Here is a 24,343-nt window from a genome sequence, read left to right on the forward strand (position 1 = left end):
GAACTGCTTTCTTCAAACAGTTTCAAATTCACCAGCCACGCTCGAAGAACCACCCCTTTTTGCCTCTCTCTTTTCTTTTTGCTCTCTCCGGGCTTTTTGTGAAAGAGACATCCAGTTTCAAACCATTTAAAAAATATCAAAAAACCCCAGTGGAAAATAATTCGCAGCTGTGATAATATCACATTTTTTAAAATACCGTAATATAGTTTTACTTTTAATAATAAAAGATAAAAAAGGGGAGTCTGTGAATAATTAGAGAGTGCAGTCTGAAGCCAGTTACAGTCACTGCAATTGATAATAAACTTAAAGCCCCTTGACAGCAGGTAAATGCTTTGCAACCCTGACCCCCTTCCTCTCACATTACTTAACAACCCTGCAGTTCCAGCATTACATCACCGTCCAAGCGATTGGTCCCCGCATTTTAACTCTCTCCCTGTCTCCTCCGATTAGGAACAACATAATGATGGAGGGGGGGACACCAAACCACAACAAACTACCAAACTTCTCTCAAGTTTGCTGTGCTCCTTGTTTGGGTTTGGTTTGGTCGAAAAAACAGCTTCTGCTCCTAAGAGCTGAGGATACACGCACCAGAAAACAAACTCTGTAGAAGTGGAAAAGAGTGGGAAAGGGGACTCGGGAGGGGAGGAGGAGAGGAGGAGGAGGAAGGCTAGGAGGGGGGGAAACTATATAGAAATCAGAAAAGGAAAAGAAAATTAAAAACAAACCTCATGGACATCACTGAGCCTGAATTCCCTGCTGAGGTGCAGAACATGAGAGCCCTGGAATGAGTGTATGTAGAACTTGAGCCAAAGCTTAACTAGCCCGAGTGAGTCATATCCTTCCCATTTGATTCCCGTCCAAGCGATGATGTAATGCCCTGGCCCTCTCCCTCGCTCCCGCTCGCTGCACTACCTCCCTCCTCCCCTTTTCTCCTTTTTAGCTCAGTACTGGTGAAGTCACCATTTAAATCTGGCAGCGCTGAAGCAAAAACTTCAATGTAACCAAAACAGCCCCAGGCCAAGTTCCAGACGTACTGAGACTCCGTGGTGCAATTGCCATTGGAAACGAGTAAACAGAGAAAGAAACAGTGCTGCCTGTGAAGGGCCTGCGCAGCTGCCGGCCGGAGCGCAGGAAAACCCTGGGACCAGGCAGGGGCTGACAGGATTGACTGGGGATCACCAGGAGACCCCGCATGGCTCCCGAGCGCCCGCACGATCCGCGCTTCGGGAAGATCCGGCCACTGGAAGAGGAAGGAGATCGAGCCTGAGTTGAGGAGGGCAGCGGAGAAGCCGGGGAGCAGCGGGGGTGCATGGGGGTCTGGGAGATGGAGAGCGCTGCTTTGCAGGTTATGCCTCAGACCGGGATTTCTCTGCCTCAGCAGAGCACATCTGGAATTGAGCCCCAGGTTTTTGAAGGAAAGCGACGGGGCTGGTTCTTGCACCGTATTCCTCCGTATCCAAACACACAGGTGCACGGCACCTTCTTTCCCCACAACAGAATAAAGTACCAGAAAAGCCATACAGCACAGCAAGGTGATAACTAACTCACTGCTGTGCTGCTCTTATGGCCTTTCCAGTGTTCCTCTCATAAGTCTGGTTTATTTAAGCATAGAGAATGTTTCTAAATGGAACTCATAATAAACTTTCACGCACGCAAGGATAAGCTGTTGTGGTGTAAAGTGCTCTGCCTCATCAAAGTGCTCCTGATGCTAAATGCTGCAGTGGCTGTGGCTGAAATACCTCTCATGTCCTCCCCCACAGAGGGCTTTCTCACTGTTCGTAACTCCCAACTGATTGTAGTCAATGCAGTACCAAGCAGTTGGTCCACAAAAGAATGCAAAGCCTAAGTAATAACAATAATATTCATAATAATCATAATAATAATAAATGAAAATGTCTAAGAACGCATAACATCAAACTGCGGATGTAAGTATTTATGGCACGTGAAACACCGTAGACATATTTGTCTCCTTTCTTTATAGATCAAGAATTATTTCACAAAGCCACTTCACCTCATATCTCTGAGTGAAACTCAGTTTTCCAGCATTCAGTGGATGTACTTATGCCCCTCAAATTTAGAAAACAGTAGGAAAACAGGAAAGTCAGTGTGCTTCCTTTTCTTCCTTATGATGATGTAAGTTTATGGAAAATCAATTTCTATTGCCCAGCAGCATTTTACCACACTGGGGTTTTTTTTGGGTGGGTTCTTTAATTGATTACAGCAGCAATGCAACAGAGATTATTGTAAAGTACCAAAGTCTCTTCCTGAGAATAGTCTTACAGTTTTAAATTATTTTTAGAATATATGTAGTGTTGATATATAGTTTAGAATATATATAGTGTTGATGTCTATGGATCAACACTATTAGCTTTTGTCATATTTTGATCTTGAATTCAAAGTATTTTTTTGCTTAAGATATACATGATTTTTACAGACAGAATGAGACGAGAAGAAAACTAAGGGTTTGTACAATTCAATTAAAAAAACACAGTTCTCCACAGCAACCTGACCTGCTGGATGACATCCTCAATAGATACTGATGCTGCAGCCACTCAGAGTGACACCTTTATCAAACAAGGCAGCTCTGAATTAGAGGTGATCAGCCATAATTATTACTGGCGCCACTGAAGCCTGTGGCTTGACAGCATCAGATGTGGTTGTTATAAAGTTTGGTCCATTGTGTCAATGGCCTGTATAACTCATTTATGTCTGAATTACCAGCTATTGATTTTTTGTCTTCTGTCATGTAATAAAATAAAAGTTAGATCATTCCTAAAGCCCTCTTTTAATTCCAGCCTTGCTGATAGTTTTGTTTTAAGCTTATCCCACTTCTCTCTCTCCACTTAAAAAAATGAAACTTCCACCCCTTTTCTGTGCATGTCTAAGAGGTCATCTTCCCTCCTTCCTTCTTTTTATTTTGTCTTCTTACATTTATGCTGCTGGATTACATAGCTTCTGCTCATTCAGTTATCCCCTGACATTGCTGTAAACTTTGTTGTGGGCCCAGGACAAGACCCCTGGCTCAGAACACAAGAATGTGGCTACAACTGAGGAATGATTTTAAATCCCCTGCTCCAGCTTTGCAAAGAAGGAAGCTGCCACCTAAAGAGAAAAAGGATTACCCTGAGCAACTCAGATTACCATGAGGCTGCTTGAGCATATAATACATCCATTCCTGCAGTCTTTGGGCCTCTTCTCACTCTTCTGACAAACTCACACTTCTACCACTGTAGATATTCAAAGCAAAATGCAACCAGAGATGATGCAGGAGCCACAGGGTAGTTCACTGTCCTCCTGAGGCTTTGAGGACTTGCTTGGTAAGTCTTCTCTTTCCAAAAGAAAATTTTGTTCACCAGAAACAATAGCAGACCTTTGCCCATATGTGAGCATCTTAAACATAATATCATAGGAGTGACTGTGTGTGCATGGCAAATGGCCCTTCTAATTATTACTATGTTCATAGACACAGACTCAGAAGAATTAAACTGCTTTCAAAACAGTGCCTTATAGAAGATATTTCTAGGTGTAAGAGCATTTCTGAAATGAACAAGAGAGATCAAAGCAGTCTGAACTGCATTTCTAAATTACATATTTACGTTGAAGTCCTATTTCAAGAAATTGTTTTAAAACAGACATCATACTCCAAAGGAGTTAAAAACTTATTTGTTCTTGCTGATGGGAAAAGAATAAGTTCTTTCCAGGCAGGTATTTCCAAAGCCTATTGATTTTTTCCTTCCCCCTAACAGGAAACACTGTTTTCCCCTTTTCCTTCCTGTGACAGACCAGTTAATGATAAAGAATGTCCTGTGCTCAGAGGAAATTCCACTTGCTTGCAAGAGCTCCCTCTTTATCTGTTTACTTGTCTGTCTTTTCATTCTCCCCCCCATTCCAACCTCAGCCTTAAATTTCCATGTTCATCAAGAATAGGGCTGTTGTGATTAGAGTTATGGGATGTTTTAATTCTAATGGGAGCCTCCTTCAAACTAGGGCCCTGGCCAGGACAGTTATGACTCCAGCTTAGCTGTCTAGTTCAGGAATTCTTGCAACACCCTCCCTGCAGAATGTTTCATCCTTGGGGAAAGGGTGGTGGGGCACACCACAGATGTTTGGTGTAACTGAGACTTGACAAAAATCACTGCTTCTGCTGAAAGTTTCCAGTCTCAACAACCAGAAAGCTCTGACTTTTAAGAGCCCAAACGTCAGAGTGCACTGGGATTATCCCAAATGCGTATTGTAAAAAGGAACTGGGTGTACTGCAGTTGAGATTGTGGATGGACAAATCACAGGTTCAACACGCATTTTAGGTGAGTGTGTCTCATCCAACCCTTGAGACTGACTTTTGCCTATGTCAATCAGTTGCCCAAGGCATCAGCAAAGGCCCTGTGGATAAAAGCAGCATAACCTGATTATTTTTTTCCTCCACTGCTTGGCACTTGAAGAGGCTTGATTAAGAAAATATTCTGTAATAATGGTCCTGCACTCAGGAAAGTCTCATTTTCATTCTGACATTATTTTTCATTTCTAACCCAAAAGCCTTACAGTCCCTGTGGAATTAAAGAGGCCAGATAATTTCAGGGTTAAATAAGCTTTAATGACTATCACATGTATGGAACCTTAAACCCAGTATTAAAAATTATTTTTTTAAAGTGGCATCTCTTCCTTTTTTAATTTAATATAACCATCCAGGTGGTTTCCTAAGGATTTCTTTGCAAATTGCTTCCAGTGAACCTTTTCAGTTACAGACCACTGCAAACCCAGGTGGTGGTATTCAGCATTTAGTTCAACTTGGGTGTCCCATATTTTTGTAGTGGACAGAGGGACTGTCTGCACAAATGTCTGCACAAGGGAAGCTGTCTGGGCAGGCTAGTTGTCTCTAGCAAGGACATAATGTAAATATCCACAATTTCAGAAGAAACTAAAGTAAAGCAGTGCTAAAAGTGGATTCTTCAAGTTACTCATAAGAAAATGGGGTACATGTTCCCAAGTCACTTTGGTTCTTCAGAAACAGACATTCTTTGTTTAAGAAGACTCGGATCAAAGTGCTCACCATTGATCAAAGGTTTTCCTATGAACTCTCCAAATGTAACAAAATAAAATATCTGGAAATATCCTTTGTAAGAACTGCCCCAGATTTATTGAACATAAGCACTGGATTGGATGAAGTCTAAATGAAACCAGGAACAAAGATCTCCCACTCTCACACACATGCTCAAAAATACTGCTCCATTAGAAACACTTCACTGAAAATATTTAAGGAAGAAGAACTGCCAAAGTTTGGGTCCAGCTTCTTTGGAGACAGAAATGTGCAATGGACATGATGGCCAGTAGACTTTCCCAAAATATTTTGGCAATGAATCTTCAAGAATGATCTCAAGAAAAACTTTCCCACTGACAGTTTTAAGCACGTTGAAGCCACTTGGGATCATGGGGAGTTTGTGTTGGTAACATTCAACTACTAGGAAATAGAATAGCCTACTTACTTTATACTCACCAAACAGCCATGGGCCAGTGGCAAGTGGCAAGTGGCTGACCTGGAAGCGAAGAGTTTTGTATCCAGTTACCTATCACTGAGTCATGCAGTGTGATCAGCCTCCTCTTTTATTGTAGCTGTAAACCACAAATACCCAAGACAAATAATGTAGTAATTTATGCAAAATAATTAATAACATTTTATATTTCAGTAGAACCTTCAACCCTGAAGGATCACAAAGCACCTTGCAGGCCAGCCATTGAAAGTCTCGTGGTGCAATTACCCCCAACACGGGAGATCGCAGCCAGCCAGCTGATGGCACAGGAGTGCAGAGGGGAGATGTTGACTAAGGACAGAATCAAACAGCTGCAATTAGGTAAAAAACATTGTGTAATTTTTAATATTCATACATAATGAATAGTAGGTTCCCTTCCCCCACTGCGATTCTAATTACTCAAACAGATAATTAGTATGTGCTGGTCAAAATGTGGAGCCACTGCTCTTTCTAGATTTGCTCAAAGTAGCTTTGTCATCTACACTAAATATCTTGACCCTAGATCTCAAATATCTTAATCTTTAGTTAAAACTCTACAGGCTTTGTCTTGGGCACAGTGAAAACTTTATCATATATAGCTGCATCTCAAAGCTTGTAACAGGAAAAAGGATCTGGTTTTGATGCTCTTTCATTTTACTTCTAGCAGACAGAAAAGTGAGCTGAAATAGCAGAATTTGGATTCAAAGAGCAAACATATATGTTATAATTGAAAATATTTTCTCTGATGTACAGTATGGTAAGCACTGAAAAATATATATTAGAGGTCTAAAACAAATTTTAGCACTGAACCAAATTTTATTCTTCCCCTAAACTGTCATCTCCATGCATTTTTCTTAGCTCTCATCTTCATTTTTCAGCACGATAGTAATAATTAATGTTCTAATGAAGCTTTTTTTTTAAATAGGCAAGTGTCTGGAACTCAGTTCCAACTGGAAAAGGAGATCACTTGGACTCAGATCAACCTCATTACAGCAGGACAAATTCATAGTGCTATTTAATAGAAACATACACAAGATAACTTGTTTTTAAGATACGCCCTCTTTTGTTAGCAATCCAGCGAATAGTGCATATTTCCTCCTTGAAAATGAACAGCTATAACAGTCCACTAGGAAATTTTTCTGGACACTTGCAGAGCAAACTGACTTAAGCTTTGGAGTTCCATGAATTACAAGTAGCCAAGTAATTCTGTTGATCCTGGTTCATCCTCACACACAGGCTTTACAGCATTCAATAACTATCAGGATGATGAAAATTCATGATCCAGGAGGTACCATTTTCAACTTGGCTTTATCCAAGAATCTGAAATTAATTTATATCCAGAATTTTGACACCTAAATGCCAACCTATCTTGTGCAAATTAGAATTTTTTAATGTTTATTAAAAATCACACAGTTCTGCAGCACAGAAACTGAGATGCAGCCACAACCATGGGCCAGCCTGCAATTCCCTGTTTGCAGTGACTCTCGTTGAAACATAATGTGATATAAAGTTTCCAGTGTTACAAGTCAGCCATAAGACTTAAAACTCTGTAGTTGATAATATAAAGCTATTACATGACTAGATATTTTTAAAGGAAATAATGAAAGTATTTTCCTTGTTTTCTTTTTTTTTAATAGGAGTTAACCAGGAAATCCATTTAAGTTCTCCAGCCACAGAATCATTATCTGACAGACCCTTTCTGAAATCAAGTGAGGTCCATCTGTACCCACTTATGGTTTTAGGATTTACATACTTGTTTAGTCTTCCAGTGCTTTTCTTCTGAAAAAAAGTATGGCTATCTATTAACTCCAAACATATTAAAACCAAACAGATCTCTTGTAGACACTCAGATAAACCTTTCAGGACTGACTGGAAAGGATCAGAGTCAGAGTTACACCACTAGTTTTACTGTGATGATAAATGAAAGAGAAATAATTTGCAGCTTCACTTTCACATTCTGTGGTGCAGGATGCTGCTTTAGTTTCAACATCAGTTTCTACAAATGAAAACATACAGGTTCTCCATTCTTGCGTAAAAAAAACATCAAACTCTGGAATAAAAAAGTATCTGTACAAAAGACACATGTACTCTGAAGTACACAGTGAGTACGTACACATTTCACACAAACTGTTTCTACTAGATTTACACAGTCTTCTCCTGGATACCCTCTAACACTGGCTTGTTCCTGCTGCTGTACAAACCCAAATGGTTCTGCTTGTCCTTAGTGACTGCAGCCCATACAAATGAGGCACTTCTGTAAATTCTGTATTGGAAAAAGTGCACCAGGTAGAAAAATAATCCACAGCTCGATTTAAAGAAAAACAAACAGCAAACAAACTAAACTTTAAACTTGTTAAAAGAGAAAAAATATATTTATTATGGAAACAGGATAAACAGATTAAAACAATGATGACTAACTCATCTGCAAACCTGCAGAGTTCATTCATAGCCCAAGATATAACATAAGTGAACATTTCTGTCATTATAACTGAATAGCTTTGATGCAAGAGAAGCAGCCCTTCAGTTGGTTTCTCCTCTTAGCTGAGATCTGTCCCCTCAGTTTCGAACTTTCCACATCCTCAGCTTTTACTCTTTCTTGTCTGCCAAAACTATCTTTCTTTCCTCCTTTCGAGTACTGTGAATTTAATTTCTTAGTATTTAGAATTCTTCTACTGTCAAAATTCTTTATGTTCGAGCTTTTTTATGTTAATCATTCTTTGTGGAATGCCAACCTGAATTTAGCTTGAAAACACTTCAGGGCTTATATATTCTTGTAATTGTTTCATAACCGGAACATATGTCTCACCACCCTGCACGTCAATAGTTGCAACATCATTTTCTCTGGCTTTTACCAAGGTAATTGTACCTCTTTCATATCTGCCCAGACTCCTGCTGCAAGGACCTTTTTCCCAGCCCTTTCTGCTGAACATGTCAACCCTCTCTGTGTATCCCTTAATCACCTAAGTTTTCCTCCTGCAACCTTCCCCGCCTTTGCTAGCATGCTTTCATCAGTATTAAGTTAGATCCAGATCAATCCATCATGCCATCTCACACTTCCCATCCCTTTTGGAAAGCCATATTCCTGATAAGTGTTATTTACAAGTACTAGTACCTAGGAAATGAGCAAATCATCACAGAAGCTTGCTGCCACTCCATGACCACTTACTCCGATCCATGAGCCCTCCTCCTACACAGACATTTCCAGATGATGAGCTCCCAGCTTCTTCTTCTGCTTCTAGAAATTTTTATTAGTCCCCCCAGGCACAGCCTTGCATTTTTTAATACTGAATTTCATTCCATTGCCATTACTTCAGTACTCAAAGCTCATCCATGTTTTTTGGGTTGGTTTTCCTTTTTTGTTTTCTTTTGTATGATATCCAGGTCTGTCTCAGTACTGCCAATGTCTCCAAAGCCTGCGTCACCAGCAGGACTTGACATAATTTCACTACCATCATTAATGAGAATATAACACTAAAGCAAACCAGGACTATACTGGACACTGTGTAGCCCCACAAACAGCCTCCTCTTTCAACACCACACAGTTCTCTCCCCTCCAGCAAACCTCATCTTAAAGCACATTGAGTGAAACCTACCTGTCCTATTTCCTAGGACAGACTCCTCCACATTAGCTGCAGTTGTCGAGGAGTCTGCAGCTGTCAGCAGCTTTTACTGAGTGGGAATTCATCAGAGTGAATAGCAGTGCAGGACAAAGTTTACCCTTATTTACAGGTTTGCTCTCAACCCTTCCTGAAATTTCTCTTGGCTGACAGAGTGCAGTAAGCAACTTTTTGTAAAAAATTTAAAGACGAAAAATGTTTTAATTACAATGGAGATAAGTAGTTGCATTAATAGTACTTGAATATTTAAGCAGTATTTCAGATGTCTGCTGGCACTCAGCACGTTTTAGAGAGGAATTTTACATCTGTGCTCCACAGACCTGAGAAACTGCCTGCATTGTGTACTATTTTGCTGCAGTTATGCTTGTTATTAGGCAGTGTCATTATGTACAATTTTCAGTGTTCCTAAAAGGGATTTCAGTAATGTCACAGGAAAAAATGGATGGTTTGTTTACTTGATTAATGTCGTGATCTGTGATTACAAATCTGTCTACTGTTGCTTTCACAGGAAATTATTTCAAGGACTTCACTTCTGGGTGTTGCTTAACATCCAGCACTGACTCCACTATAAACTCATACACATGATTTATCTGGTGGCCAGCATGTGTGGGAGGAAAGATCTAGGAGTCTGACAAAACTCTTTACTCCCTCTAACTTTCAGGCCATCAGATGTAGAAATCTAAATTATTACACTCCTAAGCCTGTTTGTAAATCCTCAGCCAATGCAAACAATTAATATTGAGCTAAGTGGGTGCAAAATGAAAGTGATTAGGAACATCTTTTTTAGAAAAAATTATATGCACATATTTTACTCTCTTTAAATGTTAAACCAGCTGATTACATCATACCAACACAGTAAAAATTACTCCAAGGTAACCTAGGAAACTGTTTTTACTAAATAACAACTGAATCCCTTCATTTAATCTCAGTTCACACAGCACACAAGTTTAGCTGAGTCTCCCTTCCCAGCGATCTCAGGCGGTTTGCTCAGACCAGCTGGGATGCTCTCGCTGTCGGTTCATAGGGCAAAGCTCTCTGGAGACTGCAGCAAGGCTCTCTCAGATGAGGGGCCCTTGTCTGTTGGATGTGCTATTCTTGGTGCCTTGCCAGCAGCCCCAAATTTGGCAAGGTTCAGAGCACAAGTTACAGTCTGGTTGCTTGATTATCATGAATGTTATTATTTTTATTGGTCAGTTAATATGTCTTCACTTTCTCATGTTTTTGTTTTGCTTTGATTGTCCGTGTTAGCTATTCTGTGTCTCCAGCCTAAAGAGACACAAAGATGGGCAGCCCTCACAGTCATCACCTAACTTTTACCCAGGACAGCTTATAAGATTCTTGGTCCTCTATATTTTGGACTCAAGTCAGAAAGTCTCTATTCAGTTGCATCTCATTCCTTAGCTGGTCAGAATTTCCATAGTGCTCAAACAAAAACATATTAGATACTTGCAAGTACAGTAAAAGAAATGCAAGATGCAGCTACCCAATAGCAGCTCCAAGAATTTAGTCAATCAAGAGCCAAAGCAAAACTAGGATTAATTCTAGGTTGTGACTGCTTTGATTTTGCCTGCCTCTCTCCTGTGCTCATAATACCCATATGTAGGGGCATATCTCTCAAAAACACACACCTAGACAACAGATACTATCATACACAAAGCATTATGCATATATAATAAATGTGATTATGTAAAAAGATAAGACCTTTTAAGAAGATGCAGAATGAATGACATGAAAAGTTAGGTTGACAGTTATATCTTCATTTTCATTCTATCTCCCTTTCTTAGTTAACTTTTAAAACCTCTAAAACTTTCCCTTTTTAGGCTGAAATATAACAGGCCTGGTCTTCGCCAGATAATGAATATTTTAAAAAATATTTCCTTAAACTATTTTGCCTGTCTTCTATAAGGATAGTAAAAAGTGTAAAAAGTTTTTCAGTCAGAAACCCTGGGAACAAAGTTGAACTTTGCCATGAAAGCAGTCCACTAAAAATGTTTAAAAGGGCATTGATAAAAATTAGATTTTATTTGGTGAAGCCCTTCAAAGTTTTGTTTTGTTCAGGCCAATTATATTTTCCCCAAGTTTTCTCACTAAGCTTGAAATCATGCACCTAAGAAAAACAACTCTATTTTTCATTTCAGCTAACCTGGCTTCTATAGAAAATTTATAGAAATAAAAAGGTCTGTAAAGTGCAGCATGCTAGTGAATTTAGAAAAAAGCACAGATGAGAGACGGGCTGATATACTGTCTGAAACACAGCTCAGCTCATTTCCAAGAAATGTTTTCATATAACAGCTTTCTGTTTTGTCTTCTCTGCACATATATTTGATCTAACCTGTTGGGTCTTCTGGTCTATGATACCAATCTTACTCTTCCTGTTCTCACTCACTTGGCCTACTCTTGGCTACATTTGTGACCTTTGCAGTTCTGCTCCCTTCCACCCCGTCTCTTCCCTTGAAATAAGGCTCCTTGAAGCCTCATTCTTGCTGAGCAAAGTCTCCCAACTTATCACCAAACCACTGCTCTGCCTTTCTCAAATCCCACCCAAGTCACATCTTTCATATTGCCTCTCTGCATTGAGTTAATGAGAAGCAAAGCCAGCACAAGGAAACATCTGAGTTATCTTTTCTGCCTAAACATATTTCCATTGAGCTAAGCTTTCTTTCCTGCGTACAAATCTGCTCTGGTCCAGTAGTCTTGCCTCTCCCTCAGTAGCCTTGCAAACAAAACTGTAACATTTGAAAGAAGCCACGCCCACTGTAACTTTGCAAACTGCTTTTTAAAAAAGTTTTTTTTAGCATGTGCCAGGTAGTGTTGTAGGCAACAGGCAGAAAATGGACTGAAGGGTCATAGAAGGGAGGTAAATAGAATAAAATAGTATGGATCCTTTCTTTAATCAGAATAGTTTTAATGACTGATAAAATTCATACGTTTTACAGGCTAAACTGTTGCTAAAAATGTTTTTCAAACATTTACCACAAGGTGCCAGCAGTTCTTTAATGCTTTTTTATTTTGAATTCCTGCTGCACACACTCAAAGCAGGGGTACAGTGAGGCAAAGACTGCAGATAGGGAAGTCATAAGTGGTGTTAATGCCAGGATCAGAGACTTTTCACAGAAGACAAGAGATATTTTAGGACTAGTACCTCTAAAAGAGACCAAAAAATAATTAATGTCAAGTTTAGTCATTTGGACAGATGTGTAAATCATGGTAGCTTGTAGTTGTTGGGGTTTATCTGTACGTCTGAAACCTGATCAACTGTAATAGTCCACCCTATAGTGAGGATACTCAGCTACCAGTGTCTGTTTTTCCTAACTCTTATCCCCTGCAAAAGTTAGAGAGAGGGAGCAAATATCTCATGCAATATAGCAGCATCCACTCTCTTAAGATTATAACTCATCCTCATATTGGGAGACTTGGACACTACTTACTCCTGTAAGTTACTTACTGGAGGGGGTGGTGTGTTGTCTAGAATGAGAAAATGAGGTGTGTTATTGCAAAAACATCTATCATTTGTGAATTTATTAATAATAAAATACCAATAAGGACTTACCGCAGTCAAGTGGAACATTTATATTCAAATTAATGTAACCTGTATAGTGTTTATCCCAGTGTTCATTTCTATTAGATTTAAACCATGTTGTTGAAATTTAGCAACATTTAAGTATCAAAGCCAGACTTTCAACAGTTAAATCAGAATAATTCAGAACTTAAACAGCAGAATTTAAGAGAGGCTGCCTTCCTGCTCTGTTTTATTACATTTTCAATGACACAACTATACATGAATGGTTATTATAAAAATTACCTCCAGGTATACATACATGTTATATACACTCCATTAAGTCTTAATAATTTATACATATGCAGCTCTTTCCACTCAGAAAGGCTCACAAAGCAATTTACAAACAATATATGCAGAACTAACTTGAGACATTTAATGCAATATGGTCTCCCTTCATAGGGATACATGACTAAACATCCCCAATGAGTAATATGGCCAGGAGCCATAACAGCCTCAGGCTGTGATCTGGTCTGCTCTCATAAGCTAAACAGGGTTGGTCTTGGCCAAATGCATTTGGGAGCCCTCCAAGGAAATCCCAGGGTGCTTCAGGAAGCAGAGCTGGTGATTCAGTAGGTGGCACACTTCCCCTGGAGTCAGCTCTGAACCAAGAACTCTAGCAGAAACCTTGGTAGGTGCAACACCATTAACCAAATGGGATTTCAGGTAGGATCCTCTGCTGAGATGGGTCATTTGTCACAGTGTCATGATTTATTAGTGATGCTGTAGATTCTGTAGTTAAAAACAAAGAAGTCGTTGCTGCTAAGCAATCTTCTCTGCAGAGTTCCCTTGGTTTGGATAAGCTGAAAAAATTATTTCTAGCTTTTTCAGTGGCAAATATTGTGTTTCAAATGGGAACCATCTGTAAGTGTTGCTGGATTTCTTGGTGTTCACCAATAGGAAGTGAATTTTTTATTTCCTAGCCAAATTTTTGAACACAGGTGTATGAATCCTTTCCTTTGCTTCAGTAGGTTCCGTTGGAAGTACCACACCCACTTTTAGTTACTGTTCCTAGCTAAAGGTGGGGTCAGGCAAAGGAGAAGCCTTTGGACAGCTGGGGAAATACTCTGAAGTCTAGAAGATGACTAAGGATGGACTGAGCAATCTAGTTGCTCTATTGAAGACAAGGCAGAGGTGAACATAAGGTATTTGCAGATAGACAAGAGGCTGCTGAAGACAGACAGAAGAAATAATATCTCTCTCCATTTCTATATTAAGTAGAATCAAAAATAAAAGGAATTTTTGCTTTTGCATCAGGGAGGTTTTGGGTTAGCCTGAAAGAAAAACTTGTCTCAAAGTGGATGGAGTTAAGCACAGCAATAGGATGTCTGCTCTACATTTCTGGAGGTTGTCAAAAACACATTAAAGATATTTCTGTCAGAAATGATGTAGATGTTACTTAATCCTACTTTGGACAGAGCGCTGGCTGAACACTTTATGTCCCCTCCAGCCATATAGCTCAATGATTCCATAATTTTTATGAAAGCAAAATATTTATAGCTTTGGGATTACAGATTTCTTCCTATTTATATTAACTATAAAACAATAATTCCACCCCACCAAAAAAAGCCTAAAACACATGACATTAAATAGGCTTTAAAAACTGTGCCACGGTTTTAGGGGGATGACTGCAAAAGTTTCCCGTTCTTAAGATTTCTAAGCAAGATTAGGTTTGCGATCTGGCTCACTTGGCTTTTTTTTTTACATGGATGTAGCCAGAGTTTTCCACCATTCTTTCCTCAAAAAGTCACTGAGAAGAACTGAGTTTCACATCTAAATCAATAAAAAATGCCACAAATAATGAACAATTTATTAATGCCTGTGGAAGTGTCAGATCCTTTTTTATTTGAAGAAGAAAGAAGGGAAAATATGGTAAAGGGGAAAAGGAGGACATGCCCCAATGTTTATGCATGACTTCAAGAAACACACGAGCTTTCCCTGGGAGTTTTCTCATCAGTTGGGTACCAGTTTAGCTGCTGAGTTCAGGGCAGTTTGGATCACCCTCCTGGAGCATAAATTATGGTGCTGGTATTAGCTGATAACCCTTTCAGCTGACAGGGCCTCTTGCACCCTGCATTAAAAAACCTAGGGATAAACATACTCCCAGAAAATACATTGCTAAAGTCCAGGTTAAACTACCTTGAAACTATCCTTCCTTTCTCTGTTGATTCTTTTTTGTTCTCTTTTGAACAAAGACAAAAGAAGTATAAAGTTACTCAGTACTAAGGATGGTTGGGGGGGAAAGCTTTTGCCAAGTTATTTTGTAGGGAAAGCCGTGTGGGTTGATTGCTGTCACACTGGAGGGAGATGAAGAGGCAGCATGAAAATGTAATAAGAAGAAAGGTTTAACACAGCCTGAGCAGTGCTGGCATGTGGCCCTGAGAAAAAACATGCTCTTGGGTTGGGATGCTGAGTACAGGGGTCCAGAGCTGCAGAAGAGAAGACATCCTCGGTCCTTTGATTGCTCCCCATGCTCATGCAAAAAGGACCTAATTTCCTGCAATAAATACATACACTTCAAAATATTCCTGATCCCTTCAACAAGTCCTTTTCTAATTCCGAACTACAGCACAGCCTCCCTGGTTTTGCTTGGCAATCCACGGCGAAGCAGAAATAAATCCTGAATTTCAGGACTTTTTAATAAACGCAACCTTTAAATGAGTTTTTTCTGCGATTTAAGAAGACAGTTTCAAAATGCATATAGGACAACATGTATCTGTTAATCCCCTTTCTTCATTTGCAGGCACATAATCTTATTTGTTAGAAAAATAGCCTCACAGGAAAAAGCATAGTTTATTCTTCAATGAATGGCTCTTAACTAAGATTTACAGTACAGACAGATTACAAGTTTACTTTCTCCACAGAGTGAAGCAAAGAATTGAGCCCTTCTAAACAAAATAGTCAAACAATTCAAGAGTGTAAAGAAAGAAAAGTCTCTCTTCTTGGCTAGACAGTTTTGATACCTTAATGATTGTAACATTTTAACAGCTGTGGGAAAACTGACATTAAAAAATACTCAGCCCAGAAACATGGTCTGTGTACAACATCTTTGAGCTCTTATATTTTATTAGCAATTTGGATTCATTACTGTTTTAAGGAGGAAGGAAGGGAGGTAGATCTTTCTGAGAGCTGTTTCTCTAAATGTATTAACCAGAGATTTCCAAGCACAATTTAATATAACACAGCTCTATCCTTAAAAACTGTCAAAGGGGTGAGATGTCACCATTTATCCCTTCATTGAAATTCATGCTCTAACACAAGAGGTCAAAGCAGGTATTCGAGCAATCTTCCTTATGAAAATGAGATAACCTCCTTTCATCCCAAAGCCTGCTCTGAACTTGCTCCCCCCTCCCTTCTAGCCCGATGTCAGGCAGCAGCTCACGGGTACCACACTGTCACCTTCCCTTTGAATTATGATGCTCTGAAGGAGTGCTGTAGTATTTAATAGCCTGAGATCACAGGCTCTTCTGACACAATACTTAACCAGGTTCTGCCTTTCCTTCAGTGTGCTCATTATTTGCACATGGTCTATGACATCCAGGAAGAATATGTTATCACACAAGTCCTCTCTTCTCCCACTCTTTGCTCTTCCATTATATTTATCTCCTTTACCTAACAGGTTATTGACTATGCTGTCAGTTTTGTAAAAAAAAAAAAAAAAAAAAAAACCAAACAAAAAAAAACCACCAAAACAAACCCCAAAACCAACCAACAACAGCATTTGGGAGGCCCTCTTCAGTAATTTTTTATGAATCCTATGGTTCCCTTTAAGCTTTAAAACAAACACTGAAGCCTGAAAATGACACGTCTTGAAGCTCAACAGCTACCTCCTGATTATACCATTAGAAATCCCTCAAAGTCTGTGTTCAGACTTCATCAGTCTCAACTAGTCAGACCTCAGGGTGGAGAAATGGACATGATGAGTGTTCAGAAGTATTGTACAGGGAGACACTGAGAGAATGTCTTGTGGTAAGAGAGTTTTAGGGGAGTAATTCTGCTTAATTACAGACATTGAAGCTGTGCTTTTGGGAGTCATATAAATAAGGTAGTTAACAAGCCAAGAAACAAAATGCTCTTCTTTTGCCCTTGTAGACTCTGAGATCCCAATTTTGTTACACTTTAAATGGCTTGTTTTATTTTTAACACCTAGATTTCTCTCCTCATTAGAATAGAACTAAACAGCAAAATGTTATTTTATTATTTGAATGTATTATAAATTCACTTTTTCCTGAGAAGGAAGGCTATCAATTATTCCTTTAAGTAAGCCAGACAGCTAACACAGAAAAATACTCTCCTTTTAGAAACAGTTTACATTCAAACCATGGGTATCATATCCTCCTATGCTGATCACAGAGGATCCCCTTCAGGGAAGACCATGGCTCTGGATCAAGCAGCATTGGTGAAGCCCTTAGTGGGACAGTCCTTAAAACACCAAACAGCCTTAGGAGATAGTCCACATCCCGAGGAACATCCTCTCAGGTTGGCAACCCATGTATCAGTTAACAACCTCACTTATTTTTCAGAATATATATGTCAGCTCCTGTGTAAATGATAGTTTAGGTTTTTACATTCAGCTTCTTTCAGAATTGTTTTCATTGAGACTGTATACAGTGTTAAACTTTTAATGAATGCTAGGTGCTTAAATACCTGAAATGGTGAGCTCTTTATACCTGGGGGAAGTTCTGCAACTAAAGCAGCCAATAAAACAGGTACATTTATCCACATTATCTTCTTTTTGTGGGAATGCCCACTCTCCCTCAAATGAACCCATTTTTGTAAATGAGAAATATTTACTCATTTGGCTTCAACACCTATCCCCAAATTAGGCAGAGGATGTAAGATCAGACATATGGACAGTTATTTTAAAGCTTCCACTTCAGCTTCAAATCAGCAGGAAACAGTTTTACAGCAGCCTTCCCCGTGAATCTCCATCACACACCTGACTAGCATCTGTTCACTACCCTACAGAGCAAAGAAACAAAAGACTGACAGAGCATCAGACTTAGTGCCCCTCACAGAAGCCCCTCTCATTGCTCTCAGCCCAGATGAGTGGCATTACAAAGTCCTCTTCCCTCCTTCAATGCTAAAACCTTTTCTCCTTCACTAATAGCCAGAGAGACCTTAAGTATCATGCTCAAATTGCCCTAATCTCCTCTGCTCTCACCCTTTAAAATTACTGCTAGTGGCTGGCCCCTGGCAACACAACAGCGTTTTAACTCAAACTTCCATGCAATAAATAGCTCAGATTTCCTTTAAAAGAAACACATACACACAGCAGACTAGAGGTGCACAGGAGTTTTATGCATCTAGCAGTTTTTACATATTCCACTGTTATTCATTTAAGGCTGACCAAGTGGTCCTCAGGGGATGGCATGCACAAGCATAACATTATAAGTGTTAATAGGAAACGGATCTGAACAAAGAACCGCATTTCCCCATTATATTGTGTTTCTGCTTTAGTACATCATGTTAGTTTCCTTCACAGCTGGCTGGTTTGCCTGTTGTTTCAGGGACAACTATCATTTGCTCATAACTTTCCTTTTTTTTCACTGGATTTTATATGCATGTATAGGCATGTGGGATTCTTGCTGTGGTTTTAATCTAAATTGCTTATTTTACAACATGTTTTTGAAAGTTCATAACATAAAATGGGTAGCAATTCAAAAATAACAACAGAAATATATGACCTGTGCTGCCATGCTAGAGAAAAGAATAAAGTCCAGTCACTTTTCTGTGACCAGAAAAATAAATCGATTAGCTGGTTTTTAATATAACATAACAATCAGAAGGATGCAAGGCAAATTCCTGCTATTTTTATAAACCCAAACTCACTTCAGTAATATTCTGGTGTTTACGCACTGTTGGAATAATTTCCTCCCTCCCAACATATATGCAATTTGTCCTGCAGAATATCTTTACCCTTCTAGTGATGGGGGGGAAAAAAAATCATCAAAATAAGATGAAAGAATACCAGAACATGCACTTTGGGAACTGCTTTGTAGAAAGTCAGACTGAATCTCCTGTGGACATATTTTTACATACTCTGAAGCAGCCAGACAGGCATGCACACCCTGGTGCTCCTGCAGTTGTGTGAACAGTCCCTTGTGCAAGCTCTGATGGAGTCCACACACAGAAGCAACTCTGCCTGCTCCTTCTCCAAATGCAAACAGGACACAAGCCTAAATTGCTTGCTCACAGATGAAATGTCTAAGACAGATGTACAAGACCAACTATATACTGACAAAACAATGATTATGTTTCCATACTGCAATATATGATGTCTCTGTTAAAAAAAAAATACATAAATTTTTTCAACTCTAGTATTCTTGTACTCGCTGGTTTTTCAAGAAATGGGCACCACCCTTTCCCACTGCACTCTGCAGTGAAGTTACACCCAGAGCATGACATGACTGCAATTACTTACTCCCAAACATGCGCCATGTCAATGTGCAACTTGGAAAAGAGAAAGGTCTTCCTTATACTCAAAATCTGGCTAACTAAATAACTAACATTTGTAAAACCACATTTGTAGTAACATATTTGTAGCACCACATTTTCACAGAAGAAAGATTTATTTCAGCCTCTACAAAAGCTCTACTAATGACAACAACTCCCAGGCTCTTCAAAGCAGCATTCGGTCTCTCTGCTCTGTTTCAGCTTCTTTAATACTCTGTAAAGTCCAAGGTGTATACTTTGCACGTTCCTTGCTCCTAAAGTTCAATTTTCTTAATAAAGTATGACTCCCTTCAGGATGACAGCTTGTAAAAATCACTTTAGGGTAAATTTCCCTTTTAAGGAAGCAGCTTAGCCACTCCTTTATCCTCATAATATGTACATCCCATCCCTTGAGGCAACATTTCTCATCAGCAGCATTTCCCATTCCTCACATCTGCTTCTCAAAGAAATCCCAGCCACATCAATCAGCCTCATACATGCATAGACTAGGCAAAGACATTTGTTGTGCTTTCTGAGCATTGTATCAGGAAAGATACTAAGTTATCAGAAAAAGATATTAAGCTAGGAATACAAGCATTTCATCCTCACTGTCCACTAGACACCATGGAGTCTGTCTCTGATCTCTAAAGAACCCATGCCAATACTAATAACACTGTGGGTAAGGGATGCTTAAAAATATTTTACTAAATTTGAGGACAGGAAAGAAGCTTTAAAAAACCAGAACTTTTGTACTTTCGCATTTTCAAACAAAAAGTTTGTTTTCCGCAAGAACATCCTGATTTATTTCCCTAGCCCAACAGGAAACCGACACTGCAAAACTGTTGGGTGTTGAATGAGAAGTTAGATATTCCCCACTGAAATTTTGGGCATGATTTTATTCCTGAGAAAAATACATTTTTTTCCATTAGAAATAAACCCCATGGTTACACCACTCTCCTGAGACAGCCTGGCTGATAACACAGCTCAGATCCAGCTCAGGAAACTACCCTCTCTAGAATAAATCCTCCTAAAATTTCTAGTAGCTATTATTTGACTACATTATTACCTGTCATGTATGCTACTTTGGTGCATTTGTGATGCTAATAGTGATACTATTACAGGGCTTGCAGCAAAAAAAATTGCTCATACTTCAGTGTCAAAGAGATCTTACAATAACCATGCAAAGCTAAGCTGCATTTTTAAAAGTATTTAGATACCTGAAGAATATAATACAAGTACGTGGAAGTAGAATAGAAATTTGTACCCAATTAGCCAAAATAACTTTTTTCTTTTAATACCAGGAATCCATTACACTAGCAAGTAATCTTTACATCTGATGGTTTGATTTGGTGGGGTTTTTTAAAATACATTTATTTGTAAAAGGCTGTCATAAAGCTTCCTTAATTACTGGTGGAATGATTCTAGAGTTCACTGTGGTTTTAGTGAACTGCAGAATGGAGAAAGAAGTGTTTTATAGACCTTTCTAAATCCCTGCAACCTGACAGAGCAGCTACTTATCTGCCTGTTACAAAAGACATTCAAGCTGTTGTGGTCATTTTCAGCAGCTTGAGACACTTCATATTATAAAGAATAAGTTGCCAAGGAGCAAGAGGTTAGTGGAAAGAGGTGGCAGTCAATATTCTTACTCTTTTCCATTACTTAGGCAGCTAAAGGACCAGGTAAAATAATTACAGAAATGACACAGTATGCAGTGCATTGCTCAATGCTCTGGCAGTTAAGCCCAGACTATACAGGCGATGAGTTAAACCCAGGATTACAGCAAAGTGACTTCAGCCCATCCTTAACTGCAAACTGTACAATAATCTCATTGAAGCCTCACAATCTTGAATTTACCTATAAAAACAATCTTCACAGCAGAAAATTTAAAGGACAGTGGCAAGTCAGTTAGGAAATAATACTTTGAGAAAATGGGGTAAGTCTTTGGCTATTTATCACAACATTTAATTGTACTTTTTGGAAGAGTCATAAGAAAGTAAATTAGGCACCAACTTTTTCAGAAACAAAAAATCTAAGAGACCAAATTCAGACATGCTTAACTTTCTGTGTAAGTGCTATTGACTGAAGTCACTGATGAGACTACCAGACAGAATCACAAGTTTGACAATAAGATTTGATAGCTTCACACCTCAGGCATTATAGAATCAAAATCCTTTCTGCAAGTTCTCTGAACTTCATACATTTCTCAGATTCAGCATTACAAATTCTCAAAAAGTTTCTCACCTTACAGGACGTAACATGAGCTAAACTAAGCATAAAATTTGAATCATACATTTTCAATGGACCTTGGTACCTGCTTTAAAAATCTGACCAGAGCTTTGGTAACTGTTTCAGACATTTTGCAATTTAGCAATGATATTTTAGGAGAAAAGCTGTAGGGAAGAAATACAATTACAAACTCTCCATGCCATACTCAGTAAATTTTCAGATTTGAGTTTCCTACAACTTGTATGTTTATAAGACAAAAAGACCTAAATGTATTTATTTTAACAACATGCCTATGTTTCTAGAGTGATAATTCTCTAGTTTCATGATATGCCAACAGCATCAATATCCAGCTTTCCCTACAAGCATCTCTGTATTTTCCCAAACCAGTACCTGTTTTTGCCTTCCTTTTTACCCCTATGCCTCAGAAAGAAGTGATACGTTCACATGAAGCCCAAGGACAAACCATGCAGATTACTTTTTCAAAAGCATCTCCAGTGACAATGCTCATCACAACTATAAGATACATAAACACCACCACATGTTATGAATGTATGCTAATTATTCACAGTGAGTTCTGTTGGTTTTGTGTCAGACACAGCATATGTTACTGGGTCTTTATTATAGGGGCTGTCTACATCATGTGTTTTCTACAACACTACACATTCATGGTGTTTAGGAAATTAGCAATATTTCTATTTAAAATTTGTTAACCAGAACTGCTCTGCTTTAAGAGACAGTAAGCACAGAACTTGTTGCATAATTTTGACCCTCAAAGTCTACAAAGAAAAGTAATAACTTTTTTGTGAGTATATGTACATCCTGAAGAAAAACACAAGCATACCAGAATTTAATTTGCTCTTGACTATCAGTCCCTACAGTTGATTTTCCCATACTTGCTGCTGCTATCTGTGCCCCTTTTACCTCCAGTTGCAAGACAGCTGTCAGCTTCTTCCCCAGCCCCAGAACCGAGACTCAATGTGGCCTTTATATCACCTCTTGTTTTAATCAGCTTGGAGCCTGAGAACCCCAGCCTAAGTCCTCCTGGGAGCACTATGAGCTGCCTGTGGGCCAGTGGGCTAGACCTCATCTAGCTGTCTATCTGATACTGTCCTCTCCATTTCTGTGTGAATCAGTGCAGCCGTGCTCTTTTTGGTGCGTGCCAGAGCCCTCCAGCACAGCTGTGAGATCTGAGTGATCTTTCAGAAAGCAGACAACAAAAGAGTGAAAAAGATACATTAAAGACACACAAGTGCTAGGTACAGAGCAAAAAGTGGTCAGGGCCAGGCATTTCCAGGGGGGCACATTTGAAAGTATTTCCAAAAGTATAGAAATTAGCAGCCACTATTATTGATGTCTGTAAAATGCTCTGGTGAAGTCTGAAATGGGGCTTAGTTTTGGACTCCTAGAACATGAGATAATCAATATAGCTCAGTACAGGGAAGCATGCAGTTGGACAACTGGATGGATGGATGGATGGATGGATGGATGGATGGATGGATGGAAGCAAGTCAGAAGACTGGCATCATGTTCTATTATTTCACTAGCAGTAATTACCAGCAGTGTTTCAGCAGCTGGTCTTGTCCACACATGTTATTTTGTGCCAATCCATTAAAGAGGTGATAGCTGCAGAGTGAACAGTCTCAGCAGCAGGTGACTGAAAAGCATGAGTCATGATCTGGGCTATTATACCTGCTCAGTAAACGAGCTGGGAATTATAACTAGTGCTTGATCATTCTGCTCAATCAGAGTTCAGTGTGCACAAAGAGATTTAGAAACATAATAAAGCACTGGACACATCTCAGAATTTTTCAGTGAATGAGGATGTGGCTGCACTAACAACTCTACCATATATCTAACTAGCCAATTTAAGATAGCAGACAGGTTCTACTTTATTACACAAGAGACTGATCCACTAGAATTTTGCAAAATGAATTATTCAAGGAAAAACTCAGAGCCTCAAATAACAACAGACTATCCCACCATAACTGCAACTTGAGACAGACACACAGTCTGAACCACACCTCCAGGTGCAAAGGGTCAAATAGTAGGAGGTATGTACTGAGGCTCTATTTGAGACCATTTACATATTAATCTGGTGAACTGTATTTAAAGATTAGCGTTCCAAAGCCTAGGCTGACAAACAGGTTTCATGGCAATGACAAGGAATCATTATAAAGAAAGAGATATTAAATATGTGTCAGTACAGAAAACACAAACATGAACTTCATGTGCACTGCTGGCTGAAAAGCCATGTCATAAAATGACAGTAAGGGAATACCTTAGACTTGACAAACAACTTGGGTTTAAAACTAAGTATTTCAAGGTGAAAAGCTACATTGATGCCAAATTTGTATTCCTTTGGGTTTGGGATCGATCCAAGTATTTCTCACCACAGTCTTGGATTAAGTCTCTGCTGTGCTGACTGTAACTCACAGAGTATGTGGAGTCGGTCTGATGCGATGTAGGTCAGGCTCTGTTAGCAGCACAGTCCTGAGGTCCACAGTAAAGAGGTCAATATGCACAACTCACTCACCCTCCCTGTGGCACAGCCTGCAGGGATGACAGGAGGAGCTCAGCCAGTCCATTTAAAGTTACACAAACCACAGAATGGATGTTCCCAGCTTACAGGTTACAGTCATTGCTGGAGAACAGCTGCAAGTAGTGGAAAAGCAAACCTTGCAGTCTTCACAGCTCATATCCTAGAAAGTCTAGTTCATCAGCCCAGATCTGATGGCCACCTAAGTTTTAACAGTTATCAGCCTTGAGGAGATCACAGCATATGAAATTATGATTTCATCATGTTTCATTAGGTACTGCATTGCTGTGCAAGATTGTATTTTTGGCTTAGTGGCCTCCTAGGAACTGCTCAGTATTAACAATTCAGTCAGTAGCACTCTACCCTCTGAGTCAAAACTGGCTGAATGTCAATTGACTACAAGTCAAATCCTTGTATTGGCATTAGGAGCTTTTTGACAGGGTTATGCAAGATTACATTTGAAGTCCAC

At 39.2% G+C, this 24,343-nt stretch overlaps 1 protein-coding gene across 7 annotated transcripts in view; it reads right to left on the reverse strand.

Annotated features, from left to right (window-relative positions):
- Nucleotides 1-24,343, reverse strand: part of CREB5 (cAMP responsive element binding protein 5) — a 258,154-nt gene that overhangs the window by 99,909 nt on the left and 133,902 nt on the right. Inside the window, exon 1 of one of the 7 annotated variants that reach the window (XM_068208074.1) lies at nt 726-872. The exons of the other annotated variants lie outside the window; for them this stretch is intronic. Within the exon in view, the coding sequence (XP_068064175.1) occupies nt 726-772 (47 nt within the window). The 5' untranslated portion in view covers nt 773-872. Of the gene's footprint in view, nt 1-725; nt 873-24,343 lie in introns of those variants that run through there. 7 annotated transcript variants of the gene reach the window in all.

This window comes from Anomalospiza imberbis, chromosome 1 (genome assembly GCF_031753505.1).
Source record: "Anomalospiza imberbis isolate Cuckoo-Finch-1a 21T00152 chromosome 1, ASM3175350v1, whole genome shotgun sequence".
NCBI classification, from domain to species: Eukaryota; Metazoa; Chordata; class Aves; order Passeriformes; family Viduidae; genus Anomalospiza; species Anomalospiza imberbis.